Raw genomic sequence first — 17,208 nt, 5'->3', positions numbered from 1 at the left:
ATTGAAGAAGATCAAAGGTTAGTGGAGCAGAGCTCCTGAAACACGTAACAACATGCATAGCCAGAATAAAAACTAAATACTAGTATAATCATTTGGTTTCTTGGTGGTAAAGGAGGTACAGCTGTACTGCCCACCATCCGGGTTCGAGTCTTAGCCACAACGGATTTAACATCTCTTCCGTTGGGGCGCTGGACCCTTTTCGGGGGATAGTTGGGAATGTGGCTGCCCAGATACCAAAGTTATCAAAAAAAAAAAAAAAAATCATTTGGTTTCTTTTTCTTCTTAAGCATTTATTTGGTTTTGTGTCTTCTGCCTCTCGCCACGTGGCGGATGCTCTCTTGCACGCAGGTTTCGCGGGTAATCTCTCTCTCTCTTTTTTTTTTGTCGTCTATGGATTATCATTAACTTAACGGAAGTGCACAAAGCCAAATAACGTTTCAAGGATTCATTCACATACCGCCCAACGAGTGCTTCAAGTTGTGGTTCAAGTTCTAACTGGTACTTATCTAGATACGCATTCAACTCATCTGTCCCAAGTATCTATGAATAACAAACAAGTAGAGAGATATGTTTGTGACGACGACAATGAAAAAAATGAGATCTAGTACCTTGGCGATTTTCACAAGCTGATCCTGATTGTCATGCCCGTAGAAGAAAGGTTCCTTACGGAATATCTATTCAAGGAATATTAGGCCAAATCAGAAACATTCTGTAATAAACAAACAAAACAAACATAATGGCACTCACCATCCCAGCAAACATACAGCCAAGGCTCCACATATCCAACGAATAGTCATAGTCTTGCAAGTCCACAAGAAGTTCAGGTCCCTTAAAGTATCTGATAACACACATTTGACGAGACAACATCAGAGTGAAGCTTGGCTAGTAAAGGATACGAAGTAGTACAGCCATATACCTTGATGCCACACGCACATTGTACTCCTTCCCAGGGTGGTAAAACTCAGCAAGACCCCAACCTATCAGCCGAAGCTTACGCAGCTCATGGTCAACCATAACATTGTGAGGCTTCACATCTCTGTGCATGATCCCTTGCGAGTGGCAGTAATCCAATGCCTTCAAGAGCTCATAGATGTAGTAACAAATGTCGTAATCAGTCAGTGTAGGGTACAGAGAACTTTAAAGTCCGTGCTGTTGACGTACTCAAATATCAAAATCGGAGTTTTCGAGTGTTGTTGATCTCTAACAACATCAAAGAGCTTCACAATGTTCGTCCCACCGCATAAGTTCTCAAGTATCTTAATCTCTCTTCTTATCTTCTTTTTCTTAACAGGCTTGAGGATCTTGACGATGCACTTCTCCTTGGTGTTCACGTTAAATCCCTCGAACACTTCATTGTACTTCCCACGCCCTACCTTCCTTACAACCTCATAATGAGACAACAGTGAAAGCACATAACTTTGTAACTAAATACTCCCCCTGCTTCGTAAAGTTTCAAAAAGATCTATTTTTAAATGCATGTTTTATTAACTAATTTCAAATTTCAAAAAACTTAATTGCACTTACTAAATTTTTTATTGACTTAAAATTATGCAAATTTAATGTGTTTTTATTAAAACGTATAAAAAGTGTAAAATATGTAGTAATATTTTGAAAAGGAGGGAGTATAAAGCAAACTTGAATAAGAATCACTATAAACAATATAGAGAGCTATTTAACCATTCAAGCTAATCTTGCTCTCTTGAGTGAGACAGAACAAAGATCAAAGCTTTTAACTAAACACAGAGCAAACTGAAATCAATATAAACACCAAAAGAGAGCCATTTGATCATTACTACCAATTAATCTGATCTCAAATTGAAGACTTTTAACCAATAAAGGTGGAAATTTTTTATTCAGAATCTTCTTACTTACCCCCACTGAACATTCAGCGACTCGTAATCCCAATAATCCTTGCTTCTCACCACGTTAACGTTCGTGTACACACGAGCTTTCGACATCCCGGCGAGGAGAGGATCTGGATCGATTGTAGTGTTACCAGAGGAGACGGCGGGAGGTGAGCGTCGGATGGGAGAGTGCGCCTAACGTCAAGATGGCCCACTCTAGCAAGAGACGTTGAGGAAGGAGGAAGGAGGTGACGAAGAATGGCACATGTATCATTCACTACGCTCTCCCGCAGCTGATTCTGATCTCGTTTTTTGCGCTAATGTGATTTTATAAATGGGCCTGAAAAAGGTAATATGGGCTTTGAAGGCCCATTATGAATGTAACTCGTCTACACACGTCTGATTAGTGAACTTCCCCTACACACGTCTCATCTCAGAGATATCGAGGCATGTGAATATCTGGATGGGTCATGGGTGAAGAAGATGCTATTATGTGAGAGATCAATGAGTCTATAATTGCATAATAAAGCTATTGATCTTTACGTGGTTAACTAGAGGTAAATAAGTCAAGATTCATGTAGCATAATCTTTTTTACTTTTTTTCTTTTTTGTCAGCTGTCCAATGAATTTAATCAAGTGGTGGTCAGACGACGAGTTGATTTTCCGGAAAGCATCTCCTGTCTATCCGGATCTAATCTATATGGAAAAAGATATAATTTCTGGTTCTAGCCTCTTTTACCAGTGTATCCGCTCGTTCGTTCATACCCCGAAGAATATGAATCAGACTCACATCCTCGAAGTCAACATGTAGTCGCTGAAGCATCTCGATCTCCGGTGCGAAAGTTGGCCAATCCTCCAGATTTATAGTCATGTCCACTAGATCCGAGCGAAAAGATATAGTCTCTGATTCTAGCTTACTTCTCTTATTGTTATCGTCACTATTTCGATCTTTTGAACTTTTCGATGCGGATGTGTTATATTATTGAGAGACACCATTTATTGCAAGATTGGGATGAGTCATAATCAAATGTTGGGGGGCATATAGTGACTTCAATTATCAAAAAAGGAAGGATTTAAATATGATAAGACTCTTTGTAGGGACCAAGACTTCCATCGTTCATGTTCGGTCATAAAATCTTATATTCTCTAGCTTAGCTTTATACTCCTTCCCTCTCTACTCTATACCATAAACGGATAAACCAATAAATAGCAAGCATTAATATTATACTTGTAAGAGATATGTACACATGTGGAGAGGAATCGATACTCTTTTTTTACTTCATTTTGGAATTATTTGTTTTGGGTATAAAGATGTGTCTGATCCACATGGACCCTTCTAAAATCTTCAAACCAAACCATTACCATACAAACACACAGTCCTTGGACAGCCTCTCTATCTTGTACTCTCCATGAAAATTACTTAACAGCCCTTCTTTCCTCTTCTTTGTCCTCTTCTCTGCTCTTGGAGTAAGGGTAGTTTGTGATTTTCCTCGTTTGGAGAGTTTAGGTTCTCTCTTCTCTGTTTGGTCGCACATTAGAGAAGAAAAGAGAGAAAGAAACTCTTTTGGTTGATCTTATTCTCTTTTTATTTCTTAACGGCACAACTTCTTCATGAGAAGGACTTGGAATAGTGTTCTATGGTTGATTTCTTGAGTGAGAAGAAACTGCGAGCTTAGTGTTCGTAGTATGTCAGCAAAGAAGAAAGATCTTTTATCCTCAGCCATGAAGAGAACCAGTGTATGGTTTCTAAATCTATTATTTAGATTACTTTACTTTTTTTTTAGATTACTTTATTTAGATTACTTTACTTCTCTTGGATTATTGTACTTTTATTTCTGGATCCATTTTTTATTTCTATTTTCCAAGTAAAAATATTTGTTACATTGTATCAGGATATCTTCTCAGGAAGTCTCTAGTGATGTCACCGTTCACGTAGGAGAAGCTTCTTTTTCATTGCACAAGGTAAACTCTAGACCTAAAATTTATCGATTAATAATTTAATATATATGATGCAAAGCCAGTGACATGATCAATCTCTCTTGTAGTTCCCACTCTTGTCCAAATGTGGGCTTTTCAAAAAACTTGTGTCTGAATCTACAAACGATTCAGATGCTACTGTTATCAAGATCCCAGACATCCCTGGAGGCTCTGAAGCATTCGAGCTAACAACTAAGTTCTGCTACGGTATTAACTTCGATATGAGCACAGAGAACATTGCCATGCTTCGATGTGCATCAGAGTATCTAGAGATGACAGAGGAACACTCTGTAGAAAATCTCGTTTCAAGATCCGAAGCTTACTTGAACGAAGTAGCTCTCAAGAGCTTATCGAGTGCCATCACAGTCTTGCACAAGTCAGAGGAGTTGTTGCCCATTGCTGAAAGAGTGAAACTCGTGAGCCGTTGCATCGATGCCATTGCTTATATGACTTGTCAGGAGAGCCAGTTCTGCAGTCCTACGAGTAATAATAGTAACAGTGAGGTTGTGAGCAAGCAGCCTGTGGTTGACTGGTGGGCTGAAGACTTGACTGTTCTTAATATTGATTCGTTTCAACGTGTTCTGATAGCAATGATGGCTAGAGGGTTTAAGCAGTATGGGCTTGGTCCAGTGCTTATGCTCTATGCTCAGAAATCTCTTCGAGGCCTGGTGAGTTTCCTTCAAACACAAGTTACCATTATATAACAGAGTTGTTAGGGTTTTACTTTTATTCACTCGCACAACCGCGTGAAATTTCTGGAAGTTTTTTTATATATGTCTCTAAATTACGATTTTCTACGATTTTTTAAAATTAAAATTCTTAAAGAAATGCTTATACACCGAGAATCTTAGATCCGGCCTTGTTAATCAGTTTAGTTCTTTGCAGGAGATTTTCGGTAAAGGAACCAAGGAGATTGAACCAAAACAAGAACACGAGAAGAGAGTGATTCTTGAAACCATAGTAAGCCTTCTTCCTCGAGAGAGAAACGCAATGTCAGTTAGTTTTCTCTCCATGCTTCTACGTGCAGCTATATACCTAGAAACAACGGTTGCTTGTAGGCTTGACTTAGAGAAGAGAATGAGGTTACAATTGCCACAAGCAGTTCTTGATGATCTCTTGATTCCTTCTTATTCTTTCACTGGAGAACACTCCTTGTTTGATACGGACACTGTTCAGCGCATTCTCATGAACTATCTTGAGTTTGAGGTTGAAGGAGTCAGGTTAAGCAACAATGGTGTTGATCTTGCTGGTGACATGGAACGAGTTGGTAAACTGATGGAGACTTATTTGGCTGAGATAGCTTCTGATAGGAATGTGAGCTTGCAGAAGTTCACTGGTTTAGCTGAACTTATTCCTGAACAGTCCAGAGTTACTGAAGATGGTATGTATCGAGCCGTCGACATCTACTTGAAGGTAACTATGCAAGGATCTTCCTCCCATCGAATGCTCTTCTCTGCGTATGGTGCAGTGTGTGTTGTCCTACGGGTTACACTAGATGCGGTCTTTAAAGAAGCTTATGATGTTCTTGTGGTACAATTTCATATGGTTCCTTCTTGTGATTTGTATCGCCATTCTATCTCTTATGTTGTTGTTGTTGTTTGTTTGGCTGTCAATAGCCTTTTTGTATCCTCCTTTGTTGGAGTGTGAACACATTTAAAATTAATGCAAGTTTAGTTTGAACAAAAAAAAAATGCATCTCATGCGGATTAAAAAAATTGCATAATATACTAATATACTCCTATTTATATATAACTAATTAAAAATATTTTATTACCTATTAAAAAAACAATAAGCGATCAAATATATAAAATTACATTATAAACTTAAACTTGACTCTATTTTTAAAACAAAAATAATAATTACAAAGTGACATTATTCGTGAAACATAGAGAGTATTAAGAATTTAAGATAATAAACATGTACATTTCATTTGCACTATCTTTCTTAATCAAGGCTATTGCATGAATTATATGTTCTTCTTGCAGGCGCATCCGAATATGAGTGACGTAGAGAGGAAGAAAGTATGCAGCTTAATGGACTGCCAGAAACTATCACGTGAAGCATGCGCTCATGCAGCTTAGAACGATCGTTTTCCCGTTCAAACCATTGTTCAAGTCCTTTACTATGAACAACAACGCCTACGAGGAGAAGTCACTAACGATTCAGATTCTCCAGCACCACCACCACCACAACCTACAGCAACTGTTCTTCCACCTCCTAAGCTCAGCTCCTACAACGACGAACTCTCCAAGGTGAAACGCGAGAACCAGGACTTGAAACTGGAACTTCTCAAAATGAAGATGAAGCTTAAAGAGTTTGAGAAAGAAAATAATGAGAAGAAATAATCAACAACAACAACCATGAGCAGCAATCACAGTTCTCCAAGATCAACTGCTTCAATGGATAAGCCTCCATTGCCAAGAAAGTCATTCATAAACTCTGTTTCAAAGAAACTCGGAAAGCTAAACCCTTTGGCATCCCACCTAGAGGAAGAACCAAACCACCTAAAGATAGGAGACACTCTATTTCTTGAAAAAAACATAGTATATAAATACATGAGTTTACGTTTAATTTTTGTTGGGACTTCTGAGTACTGATTCAAAGGGTTTTCTCTACTTATAAACATTTGTTTTCTTTGTGTGTTTATGGTGTTTATTCCTACATAAAGCTGGTAATTTTTTTTAATGTATACTTTTTCATCAAATTTTAAGAATACACCATTTACAGTCATATTTATATATACTGTGGAGCTTCTGAGGATTAGATCATAGATACAGAGAACTTGGAATTCTAAAGCTGATAATGATCTCAAACAAGATCTTGGGGTCATGTATCAGAATTTTACTATTAGATTTTTAATTCTCTTTAATTTGGAAAGCAGAAAATATATAAAAATCATAACTAAAATGAGGGGAAGTAGGTGATGTTTGAAGTCTGAAGGTAAGACCATCCGCATTAGCGGTTTTTAACCGGTTCGTGGGCTCGATATCTTAGGCCCATTGGATTAAAAGAAAATGAAAAAAGCGATAATTTAGATGAACCAGGCCTTGGCCATGAACCCGTAAGGCGCGGTTTTTACCATGCGTCGTGCTCTCGTTTGTCAACTGCTTCCGCGTTGACGAGGAGGAAAGTAGGGCTTCCTCGTGATTCATCTCATTTTTCCCTCTTTCTCAAAAAACTAGGGTTTCGCCGTGAGAGGCAATTTTTCGTGCGACGACGACTCCCGGAGATTTGCTCCACCTAATCGACGACGTTCTCTAGTATCCACGAGCGTAGGTGAGTATCGAGTAGTTTTACAGATTTTTTGGGTCGATTTTGGGGTCGGAAGCCATTATTGGATTTTGAAAAAAAATTGGGGGTTTCGAGTAAGGGATTTAAATCGATATATGGGTTTCGATAAAGGGTTGTAGATCGTGATGGTGGTTTGTTTTAGGGTTCTTTTCTCTGAGTTTTCAAATCGAGTTAGGGGTTTTGAGTAATGTTTGTAAATCGAGTTATGGGTTTCGTTTTATGGTTTAAATCGTCATGAGGGTTCGATTTTGGTTTCGTTTAATCCTTTTGTTTCGTTATTAAGGTTTAATTTTGACATAATTTTGAATTATTTTACAGATGGATCCGGCAGATGATAGAAGACATTCAAAGAGGCAAAACCACCACATCAACATGTTAGGGTTCGTGGCCGATTCTGAGTACGGGATTCCTAGAAGGTGTCCGTGTGGTGGGAGACTCATTAACGAGGTTCGCGGGAAAGAGGACTACGACACTCTTCCTGGGAAGCGGTTCTTCACGTGCAAAAACTATGAGGTAAAGTCTCTTGTGTAAAACTACACTTTAATAAGTTGTATATCATTGTTGTTATTGTTGTCAATCGAAAAGACTCTGATTATTCTTTATGTTGTAACCAAGGCTGATGGGTTCCATTATCGTCAACCTTAGGTGATAGGTGTGCAGGAGAGGCTGACTAAACGGGTGGAGGAGGCTGAGCAGGTGATGATGAGGGTCTTGAATCTCACTAAACAGATTGAGACACTTGAGGTTAGTGAAACATTGCTCTTTCATCGCTGTAATTATTTTTTCCATATCTTTTTATTACAGTGACTAACACAAATGTCCTTTATTTTTCTCATGTCCAGGAACAGGTTAAAATCCTCAATGAGCAGGTCTATGACCTCATTGTGCAGGTCGATACCCTCGAGAAGGTCTGCTTCGATTAACAACCAAAGGTTAGACTCAGCTAAACTAAATCTCTGGTCATTGGTATCTCTCGATTGAATTAGAAGTAGAACTAGAATTAGAACGAGAACTAGATGTAGAACTAAACTAAACTACAACGAGAACTAGAACTAGAAGGAGAACTAGAAGTACAAGTAGATATTTTATAAACACACATTAATGATCTGTTGGTTGGTTGGTTGGTTGCTATGATTAATTTGAATTGTACTTAGCAGGAGTTAATTGTTTCGCCTGATTTGATGTGTATCTGCTCATAGGTATCTAGTAGTTATGTAATGGCTTGTGCAATGAATTTTGGTTGGTAGAGTTCTTTTAATTATCTCTCATTTCAAACGTAAAAACTACTTTAAAAACATAGTAACTCCACACTTAAAATTCACAGAAACATCTAAACACCAACCCAAACCAAAACACCCCAAACCAAAAAACATGGACCCTTTTTTCCTTAACTCTACCAGGTTTGTTAACCTGTTAGCTTCGCAGAGCAGTCCACCAATAGACGTAGACTCTGCTGAGCCAGGTGTTAACTCTCCCGGGTTAGTTAAGCCTGCGGAAAGGAGAAAGTGGTCAACCAAAGAAGACCTTGTGTTGATCAGTGCTTGGTTGAACATCAGCAAGGATCCCATAGTCAGTAATGAACAGAAGTTGGGCTCGTTTTGGAAGCGAATAGAGGGGTATTTCAATTCGAGTCCTCAGCTCATTGGCTCTGCTCCTAGGGAGTGGGGTCAATGTAAGCAGAGGTGGAGAAGTGTGAATGAGCAGGTTTGTAAATTTTTGGGATGCCATGAAGCGGCATTTTTAACAATTGTCTTAGAAGCTGTGGCATCACAAGATCTTTGGATATGGCACGCATTTTTCGGATTACCAGATACCCTCAACAATATCAATGTTCTTGATTGGTCACCAGTTTTTGATGACATCTTACAAGGTCGAGCACCTAAAGTTAAGTTCAAGGTCAACAACCACACTTATCGTATGCCCTATTATCTTACTGACGGAATTTATCCAAATTGGTCAACATTTATCCAATCCATCCCACTTCCTCAAGGTCGTAAGGCAGAGCTATTTGCTGAACATCAAGAATCCTGTAGAAAAGATGTCGAACGGGCTTTTGGAGTTTTGCAATCGAGGTTTGCAATTGTTAAAAACCCAGCTCTACTATGGGACAAGGAAAAGATAGGAAAGATAATGAGAACTTGTGTCATATTGCATAATATGATAGTAGAAAACGAACGACACGGATACGCTCAAATTGATACATCTGAGTTCGAGACAGGAGAGTCAAGCAGAAGTTCCAAGGTCAAAAGGAGAGAGAGTATTCATGTCGATAATATGTTAGGCATTCGCAGAGAAGTTTGAGATACAGAGAAGCATGATCGTTTGAAAGCTGATTTAATGGAGAATGTATGGCAAAAGTTTAGTGATGAAGATGAATAATCTTTGTATTTTCTTGAAATCTCAAATGTATGAATTCTGAAATGTATTGAATAAAAATTTATGTAATTTTTTTTATGTAATATATTCTTCATGTATCGAATACAAAGTTTAAAAATATTTTATATTTTATTATATTTTATTCATGAAATGTCAATATATTGAAAAGTTTTAAAAAATTTAAAAAATAATATTATTTTATTCCTATGAACCCTTCTTCAGGTTCACTAATGCAAGAACACAATAGGTAAAGGTTCATCATTATTCAAGGACCCACCAAAAATATATTAAAAAAATCCTATGAACCCCAAGAGGGAATTCACTAATGCGGATGCTCTTACAGCCCCATATATTTAGTATTGCCGGTTGCGTATTTTAAAAACAAACTTTTTTTCTTAAAACAAATTTACATACATTCCATACACCAAAGAAGCATTAACGGTGGTTAAATATTTTTACAGATTTTTTATAGCGAAAATAGTTAATATTAAAAATGTATTTATTTCATATATTAAATATTAAATTTTATTTCTAAAATTTATATTTTTAAAAAAAACTTAATATACAAAATATTTTTGAAATTTTAATATGCTTAATTTGTAAAAAACGTTTTAAACCTTTTACATATATATAAATTAAATAGGACAATTCTCTCAAATAGCTATATTTTAAGTTTTTGTCACATTAATAGTCTTCAATAAAGAATATGACCAAAATAGTTTCTTTTTATTTTGAAATTTTTTGTTTTTTTTTATTTTTTCTAATATGAAACTTTTTACAACAGATTTGATGATGAGTGAATGAAATATTGATGAAATAATAAATATAATAAATTTATTTCAAATATTTAAATGATTACAAGATTTTGATCCAAATGTCCATCTATTTCATAAGGTCAAACTCAAACCAACTGTATTATTAAAACTGAAGTACATTTTAGTATTGTTTGGAAACATGAATAGTAGTATAACTGAGAATTGTTTGGAAATATGGATAGCAATATTACATTAATTGTATTTCCATATTTCACTCATATCAACAAATTTATTAATTATATTACCTTAACAATATTTCACATCATTAATTATATTACCGTGATACCAATAGTGTAGATTTTTATTTATTAGTTAATCAATATTAATTTTGTGTGAATTATAAAATAAAATAAAAGTAAAATAACTAAGGTTTGCATAAGGTTAAACATTTGGTTTAGTTTGTTTTACTAAAAACTTTTTTTTTTAATTTCAATCGGTGGAAAATTACGTAGCCAAAAACCCAATTCAAAGACATGTTTTGTGAATAGAATCATAACTTAAATCAAAATAATAAAACTGAATTACATTTATTGTCACTTAATTTTCACTCAACATAATTGTCTTACTAAATAAAAAACTCATTCTATTTCACTTAATTTAGCCAAATACATAGAAGAAGTCTTTTTATTAGTTTATAAAATCAGTTAGGCATGAATACTAGATATTCACTTAGGTACGAGCTGTTCCTTTTGGGTATAGTTTTTTTTTTGTTTTAAAATTACTCCCTCCTTTAATATTATAAATTTATGTGTGGGTTTTGAGTTAGATCTTTTTGAGTCTGGATGAGTTTGGTTCTCATGTATGATCCTAAAAATATCTAAATAACCAATGTATTGAAACGTTTTAGATATTTGTACCTTAAATAACCATATTATCCGATTTGATCCAAGTCTTTTGAATACAATTAGTTATATTACAGCATATCTAAAATATAAAACACTAATTATGAAAAACAAATATTAATGTATAAAAATATAAGTATAGTGTTCTTTTATTAATTTGATTAATTATATTACTTTAACAATACATCACATCATTAACTATATTTACCGTAACAATGCATCAAATCATTAATTATAATATACCACCAAAGCTTTTTTTATTTATTAGTTAATCAGTATTAACTATGTGCAATTATAAAAAAAAGAAAAATGTAAGATAACCGAGTTTTGCATATGGTTAATAGTTTGGTTTAATCTGTTTTACTAAAACTTTCTTTTGTCTTAATTTCAATTGGTGAAAAATTATATAGCCAAACACATAAGTCAAAGGCATATTTTATGTGAACAAAATAATAATTTTTAAATCAAAATAATTAAAACATATTATATTTATTGTCACTTAATGTTTCACTTCATATAACTATTTTACTAAATAAAAAATTCTTTCTATTTTTTCTATTTTTCCAATTATATAGAAAGAGTTTTATTTTTTATTTATTTACAGAATCAGTTAGGTATAGACATTCGAATACTCATTCAGGTACAAGTTGTTTCTTTCGGTATTATTTTTTTTGGATTTTGAAATTAGGCGTCCTTGGATATTATAAATTTATGTATGAGATTTGAGATGGGTCCTCCGAGGTCTGAATGATTTTGATTATGATGGGCAGAAACATAAAAATATCTAAATAACCAATGTATCTGAAACGGATTCGGATATTTGTACCAAAAATAATCTTATTACTCGATTCAGTCCGGATCTTTTGAATACAGTTAGTTATACGACGACATATCTTAAATATATAACACTAATTATAAAATAACGAATAAAAATTTATAAAACCGTAAAAATTAACCCCCGCACAGGCGTGCGGTTCAATCTCTAGTGTTAAATTAACTCCTAAATTCTTACTAAATGAACCAAGAATTTATTCCTTTTTGTACTTCATTCTTCTTTTTTCTTTTTTTGTTTGAAAAGAGAAAAATCGAAATATAAACACTAAGCTAAGGTAATGGTTTACAAACATCTTATTTATTTCATCACTATTTCATAGGTTCTTTCGTATCAGTTACAAAAAAAAAAAGGTTCTTTCGTATGTACCAATCCCAGCCGTAACTATTATAGATGGAAATACATCGAATCGAAACTGGAATGGTAGCACCACTAGTCCCATAAAGCCGGCACTGAAGGTCATGCATGAATTAATTATTTATCAAAAAAGTATGAAATGACTGACTCTGGAAAGAGGTTCAACGTATTAAATTCCATGAAGATATTATTCGTCATCTCTTTAAGAATTTCTGAATCCTAGAGTAGGCCTTGTGCATCAAGCATGGAATGACTTTGGGAAGAGAGAGGTTCAATGTATTTAAACTCCATAAATGATGGTTCTAACAGCGCCAACTTTGGTTCGTCGGTTTTTGACGGTTACGGGCATGTGGTGGTTCTCGTGTCTTTGATCGTCACATCGAACGTTCGGTCTTCGCTCACATCCCAGCACTTCATAGGTTTGCTTGAGCCTCTTGTGGTGGTGTGCGGGGCAGTTGTGTGCAGGTTTGGGCTTTGATTAGGGATTGCAGAGGTGGCGACCCGTTTTGCTCGGTTTGGCATCGTGTACAGGCCGTTTCCGGGTCCAATAATTACTTGATTTGGATGTTGTGTGTGAATTGCGTTGCTGCTGTTGCTGTTGTTCGTTTGGGCATGTGCTTTGAGGCTTTCAACGAGCTGTTCTCCGGTGGGTCATTATCTTTAAGAGCGGATGATCGGAGAGATCAAAATTACTGGGTTCCGACTCTCGGTTGAACTTGGCTCTTCTTTTTGCGGCAAGCTGTTGGTGCGGACTAGGTTGTGTCTTGGGACTGTGGTTATGGTGGTCGTGTTTGCTTGCCTATCGCTGATCGATCGAATGTGTGTTTAGGTTTTTATTTTTGTTATTTTGCTTTTTGTTATCTTATAATTCTGTTACAAATTTAAAATTCGGTAATAATATCTTAACATTTTTACCAAAAAAAAAAACTCCATGAAGATCATTTTCGTCACCACAAAACAATCTCTGAATCCTTATTATTTGTCGTAGGGGTGGGCAAAAAAATCAAACCAAACCGATCGAACCGAACTGACTGAACCGAAACCGATTCGAACCAAACCAAAGTCCATTTCAAATCATTCAGTTGAAGATTTTCCCAACCCGAACGGTTCAGTTCAGTTCAGTTTAAACCGAACCGAACCGATAAACCGAAATGTTTTTATAGTTATTTAAATTAAAAATATTAGTAATATCAAGATATTAAAATCCTAAATTAAAAATGTTCCCTGCTGCGTCTCTTTTCTGCGTCTCCTACTCTCCTTCCTGCATATTTTTCCTTTTGGTGGTGTCAATTCTAATAACTTCAAATTCTCTCAAAGACGTGTTCTGTTTTCAATTTTAGTTAGTGAAAAGAACAATATGGAATCATCATGGGTGTAGAGTTATAGTAAAAATATAGATAAATACTCGTATAGTATTTGATGATTTGTTGCAAGTTTTTTTTATGATATCACATGAAAGATGATTCATTCGAGGCTTTTTTAATTCTTAATGCTATAAGAGACAACAATATTGTTTTTTTTCTTTTTATTTAGTTAATTTTCGTTTGATTGAATTCTTATAAAGTTATAAACTATATTTGTAACTTTTTAAAAGGTTTTTATTTTGGTTTTATATTAAATTTAATTTACATACTTAATTTTTTATTATGACCAACGCAATTATTTCATGACAACCATACATTTAAAAGATTTCTTGTACAATAAATAAACTAAGAAAAATCTGATGAAACCGAACCGAACCAAACCGAAATACAAACCGAACCGAATATAAACCGAACCGAACATAACCGAACCAAAATCGATCCAAACCAAATTTACTATGGTTTACTTCAGCTGGAAAAATTCTAGAACCAAACTAACCAAACCGAACCGAACCGATAAAATAACCGAAGTGCCCACCCCTAATTTGTCGTACCATTTGATGGACGTAGTCCTAATTTTTGGGCTTTAAGCTTCCTTACAGGCCCAAGTTCTTATGCATGCATTTTCCATTTGAGTTTTCAGAAGAGTATGATTTCGGCCTAAATCATATGGCCTTTTTCTGAATCACTGCATATGGATACAGTAGAATCAGGCATAGATTGACTTTGAGACGAGGTTCAATGTATCAAACTCCATGAAGATCCTTTGTCTGAAACGTACTACTTTTTAAGATTCCCCGTACTTTACAATAGTCCCATAGGATCTCCTTTTCTTTTATTTTCTTTTGTCACAAGATGCTCATAGCTCTTGTAACGGAGACAGACCATTATCTTAACTCATAATCTTGTGACTCTTGTCTCTTTTTCTCAACAATGCTTTAGATTAATCATAAAATAAACAAAGCCAGGCTTGAAGCACTCAATCGAGTTTAAAACATTGTAATAAATTGTAGGTTATATGCTTTGGGTGAATCAGAGGACAAAGCAATGAGCCTCCCTCCTATAAATCTTAACCAGCAGATTAGGTATTTTATTAACAAGTAAACATTTCAGTGCGGAAGTACTAAAATTATTATGTATTAGTATATAACTATATATAAGTTATTAGGTTATTTTGTATGCATGGACTGAAGAAATTCAACAATAGGTAGTGGAAACAATAACTTCCCACAACTACCGGTTCGTTATGTTTACCAAATCATCGATGCAAAGCCAATACTTAAACCAACGTAACATCCCCAAATGCATGTGATAATGAGCGAAACAGTCATTAGTAGTCCTTAGAAATTATAAAGTCATGTAGTGATTAGTGAACATGACCTAACATTATCATGATTCTAACTGTTCAACCATTTGTGTCAAGCTTAACATTACCAACATATTGAGCTTCCATATATAGTATGATCATCTCTAAACAAGATCTAGATAGCTAAAACGTCGCTTAGTGTTTCAAACCAATCCATCATTAGTGTCATGTGAGGGGTACAGTATAATCCGCTGATCTCTTGAGTTCATGTCTCATATACTTTCAATGTATATGAAACTTGAAGTTTCTCAGTGAGAACAGTTGTTTCTCCTTGTCAATATCTTTACATTGTTTTCTTTCAAGCGAAGCAATTCTTCTTAAAATAAATCTCACTTTCAAAACGAAGTTCAATGTATCAAATCGCATGTAGATCTTTTGTCTGAAACGTACAGCTTTTAAGATTCACCGTACATTAACATCATCTCATGATCTAGCTTTATTCGTATACATACGACCTACATAATTCTTTTCTCTAAGTAAACAAATTTAATATACACGCATAGCTCTTGTAACGGAGACATACATATTAATCATGTCTCACTCAACTATACCTCGAGTTGATCATGAACCCGATGACAGCCTTGAAGCACTCAATCACATTTTTAAAAAACTTATAGTAAAATGGGTTTGAGTGATTGAATCATGGGACAAAACATTGAACCGCCCTCCTAGATCCTAATCAATATTATATAGAGACTTTTCTTAATAAAATAACTTTGTTAGGGTTGCAACATCTTTCTCTTCACGACCGTCTTGGGAAGTTGTCCATAACAAACAAACAAAAAATGGGAATTATTAAATGGATGAAAAATGAACAAATGGATGAAACAAAAGAGAGTTGAAATCTGAAAAATGGTCTGCAACAAATGTTCCCATGTCTCCTTTCTGACAAGCCCACTCTCTTCAGCTAAAGCAACATCTTGTCATGGCTCCATTTAGCTCTGGTCCTCTGAAGTCTGAAGTTAGTTTCACGTTCAAAAGCAGAGCATTGAAAGCTTCCTTCACCTTCCATGTGCGTCGTGGCTTAACCCAACATTCACTGTACATATAATATTAATTATCCACATGTTTCCCTCACATGCCTTCACTCATATATATACCCAACTTCTCCTTTCTTTCTCTTCAGCAGAATCAAAGAAACATGGCATTTCCTGAAACCCATCTCCATATGCCCATTAGATCTATAAGTCTTCCATCAAGAATCCATCCTCCTTCAGCTAAATTCCAAGCTGCACTCTCTCAACTTCACACTTGCCATAACTCATCATCCTCTGATTCTCAATCTCTTCAAATATCATTGCTCAACCTCTCTGAACTTTACCATTCTCTCCACCAGCTCAATCATTCTCTTCCCACCGCTCAAGCCGAACATTCTCTTGACGTGTCCACCACGTTACTAGACTCTTGTGACGCAGCGAGAAACTTAATCCTCAATCTTAGAGAGCATCTCCTCAGCCTTCAGTCTGCACTTAGGAGAAAGGGAAAATCCATGGAAGTCCAGATCAAAGAGTACTTTGTCTTCAGAAAAAAGATCAAGAAAGAGACTAGCAAGCTTGTTCTTGGCCTCAAGAAGCTCGATAGCTCTGAGACCACTGCCTTAGCCGTGTCCCTCTTTCGATCCCTTTTCACCTTTCTTTCGACAGCATCGGCCATGAAGACAAACACATGTACTCTCAGATTTGTCTCTAAGCTTATCGGTGGTGGTGGTCGATCGTCGACGTCAATAATGAGCGAGTTGCATAATTTGGATTTGGTTTTGCGTTCGGATGGAGACAACTCAAAGGAAGTCAAGAAGGCTCTGGAGATATTAGAGGAGAGAACAGAGGGGCTTGAAGCTGCACTTGATTCTCTTTTCAAGTCTCTTGTCCAATATAGAGTTTATTTGCTTAACATTCTTACAACACACTCTTAGTTAGTTCTAATTGTACACAAAACATATATAGAAAGATACAAATTCTCATAGTGAAGATTAATCGTAACTGTAATCCGCTAATTAAAGCTACATAATATCGAAGTGTTCTTCATCCCCAGGAGTTTTGTAAGATTTTGTGTCCGTACTTCTCTTACAGGTTTATTGTGGCAAATGGATAACGTGTCGCTCTAGCATTGGTATCCTTCCCTCGTGCACATTATTTGTTTAATGTTAA

General features: G+C 35.6%; 2 protein-coding genes and 1 pseudogene across 2 annotated transcripts; 2 read left to right on the top strand and 1 right to left on the bottom strand.

The window, feature by feature from the left end:
* Positions 1–17: 17 nt before the first annotated feature.
* On the bottom strand, positions 18–2,969 carry LOC111200310 (casein kinase II subunit alpha-1). Its single transcript, XM_048741053.1, is given in 6 exon segments — positions 18–540; positions 609–674; positions 748–838; positions 917–1,131; positions 1,134–1,369; positions 1,873–2,969. Coding segments are annotated over 6 exon segments (879 nt in total). The 5' UTR covers positions 1,886–2,969; the 3' UTR covers positions 18–282.
* A 315-nt stretch (positions 2,970–3,284) lies between these two features.
* On the top strand, positions 3,285–6,510 carry LOC111200743 (annotated as a pseudogene).
* Positions 6,511–15,685: 9,175 nt separating this feature from the next.
* LOC106364842 lies at positions 15,686–16,976 on the top strand. The gene is given in 2 exon segments (XM_013804330.3): positions 15,686–16,192; positions 16,194–16,976. Coding segments are annotated over 2 exon segments (846 nt in total). The 5' UTR covers positions 15,686–16,126; the 3' UTR covers positions 16,974–16,976.
* Positions 16,977–17,208: the final 232 nt, after the last annotated feature.

The sequence above is a fragment of the Brassica napus genome, chromosome A9 (genome assembly GCF_020379485.1).
Source record: "Brassica napus cultivar Da-Ae chromosome A9, Da-Ae, whole genome shotgun sequence".
Lineage (NCBI taxonomy): Eukaryota > Viridiplantae > Streptophyta > Magnoliopsida > Brassicales > Brassicaceae > Brassica > Brassica napus.
This window is presented reverse-complemented; position numbering and strand designations above follow the sequence as displayed.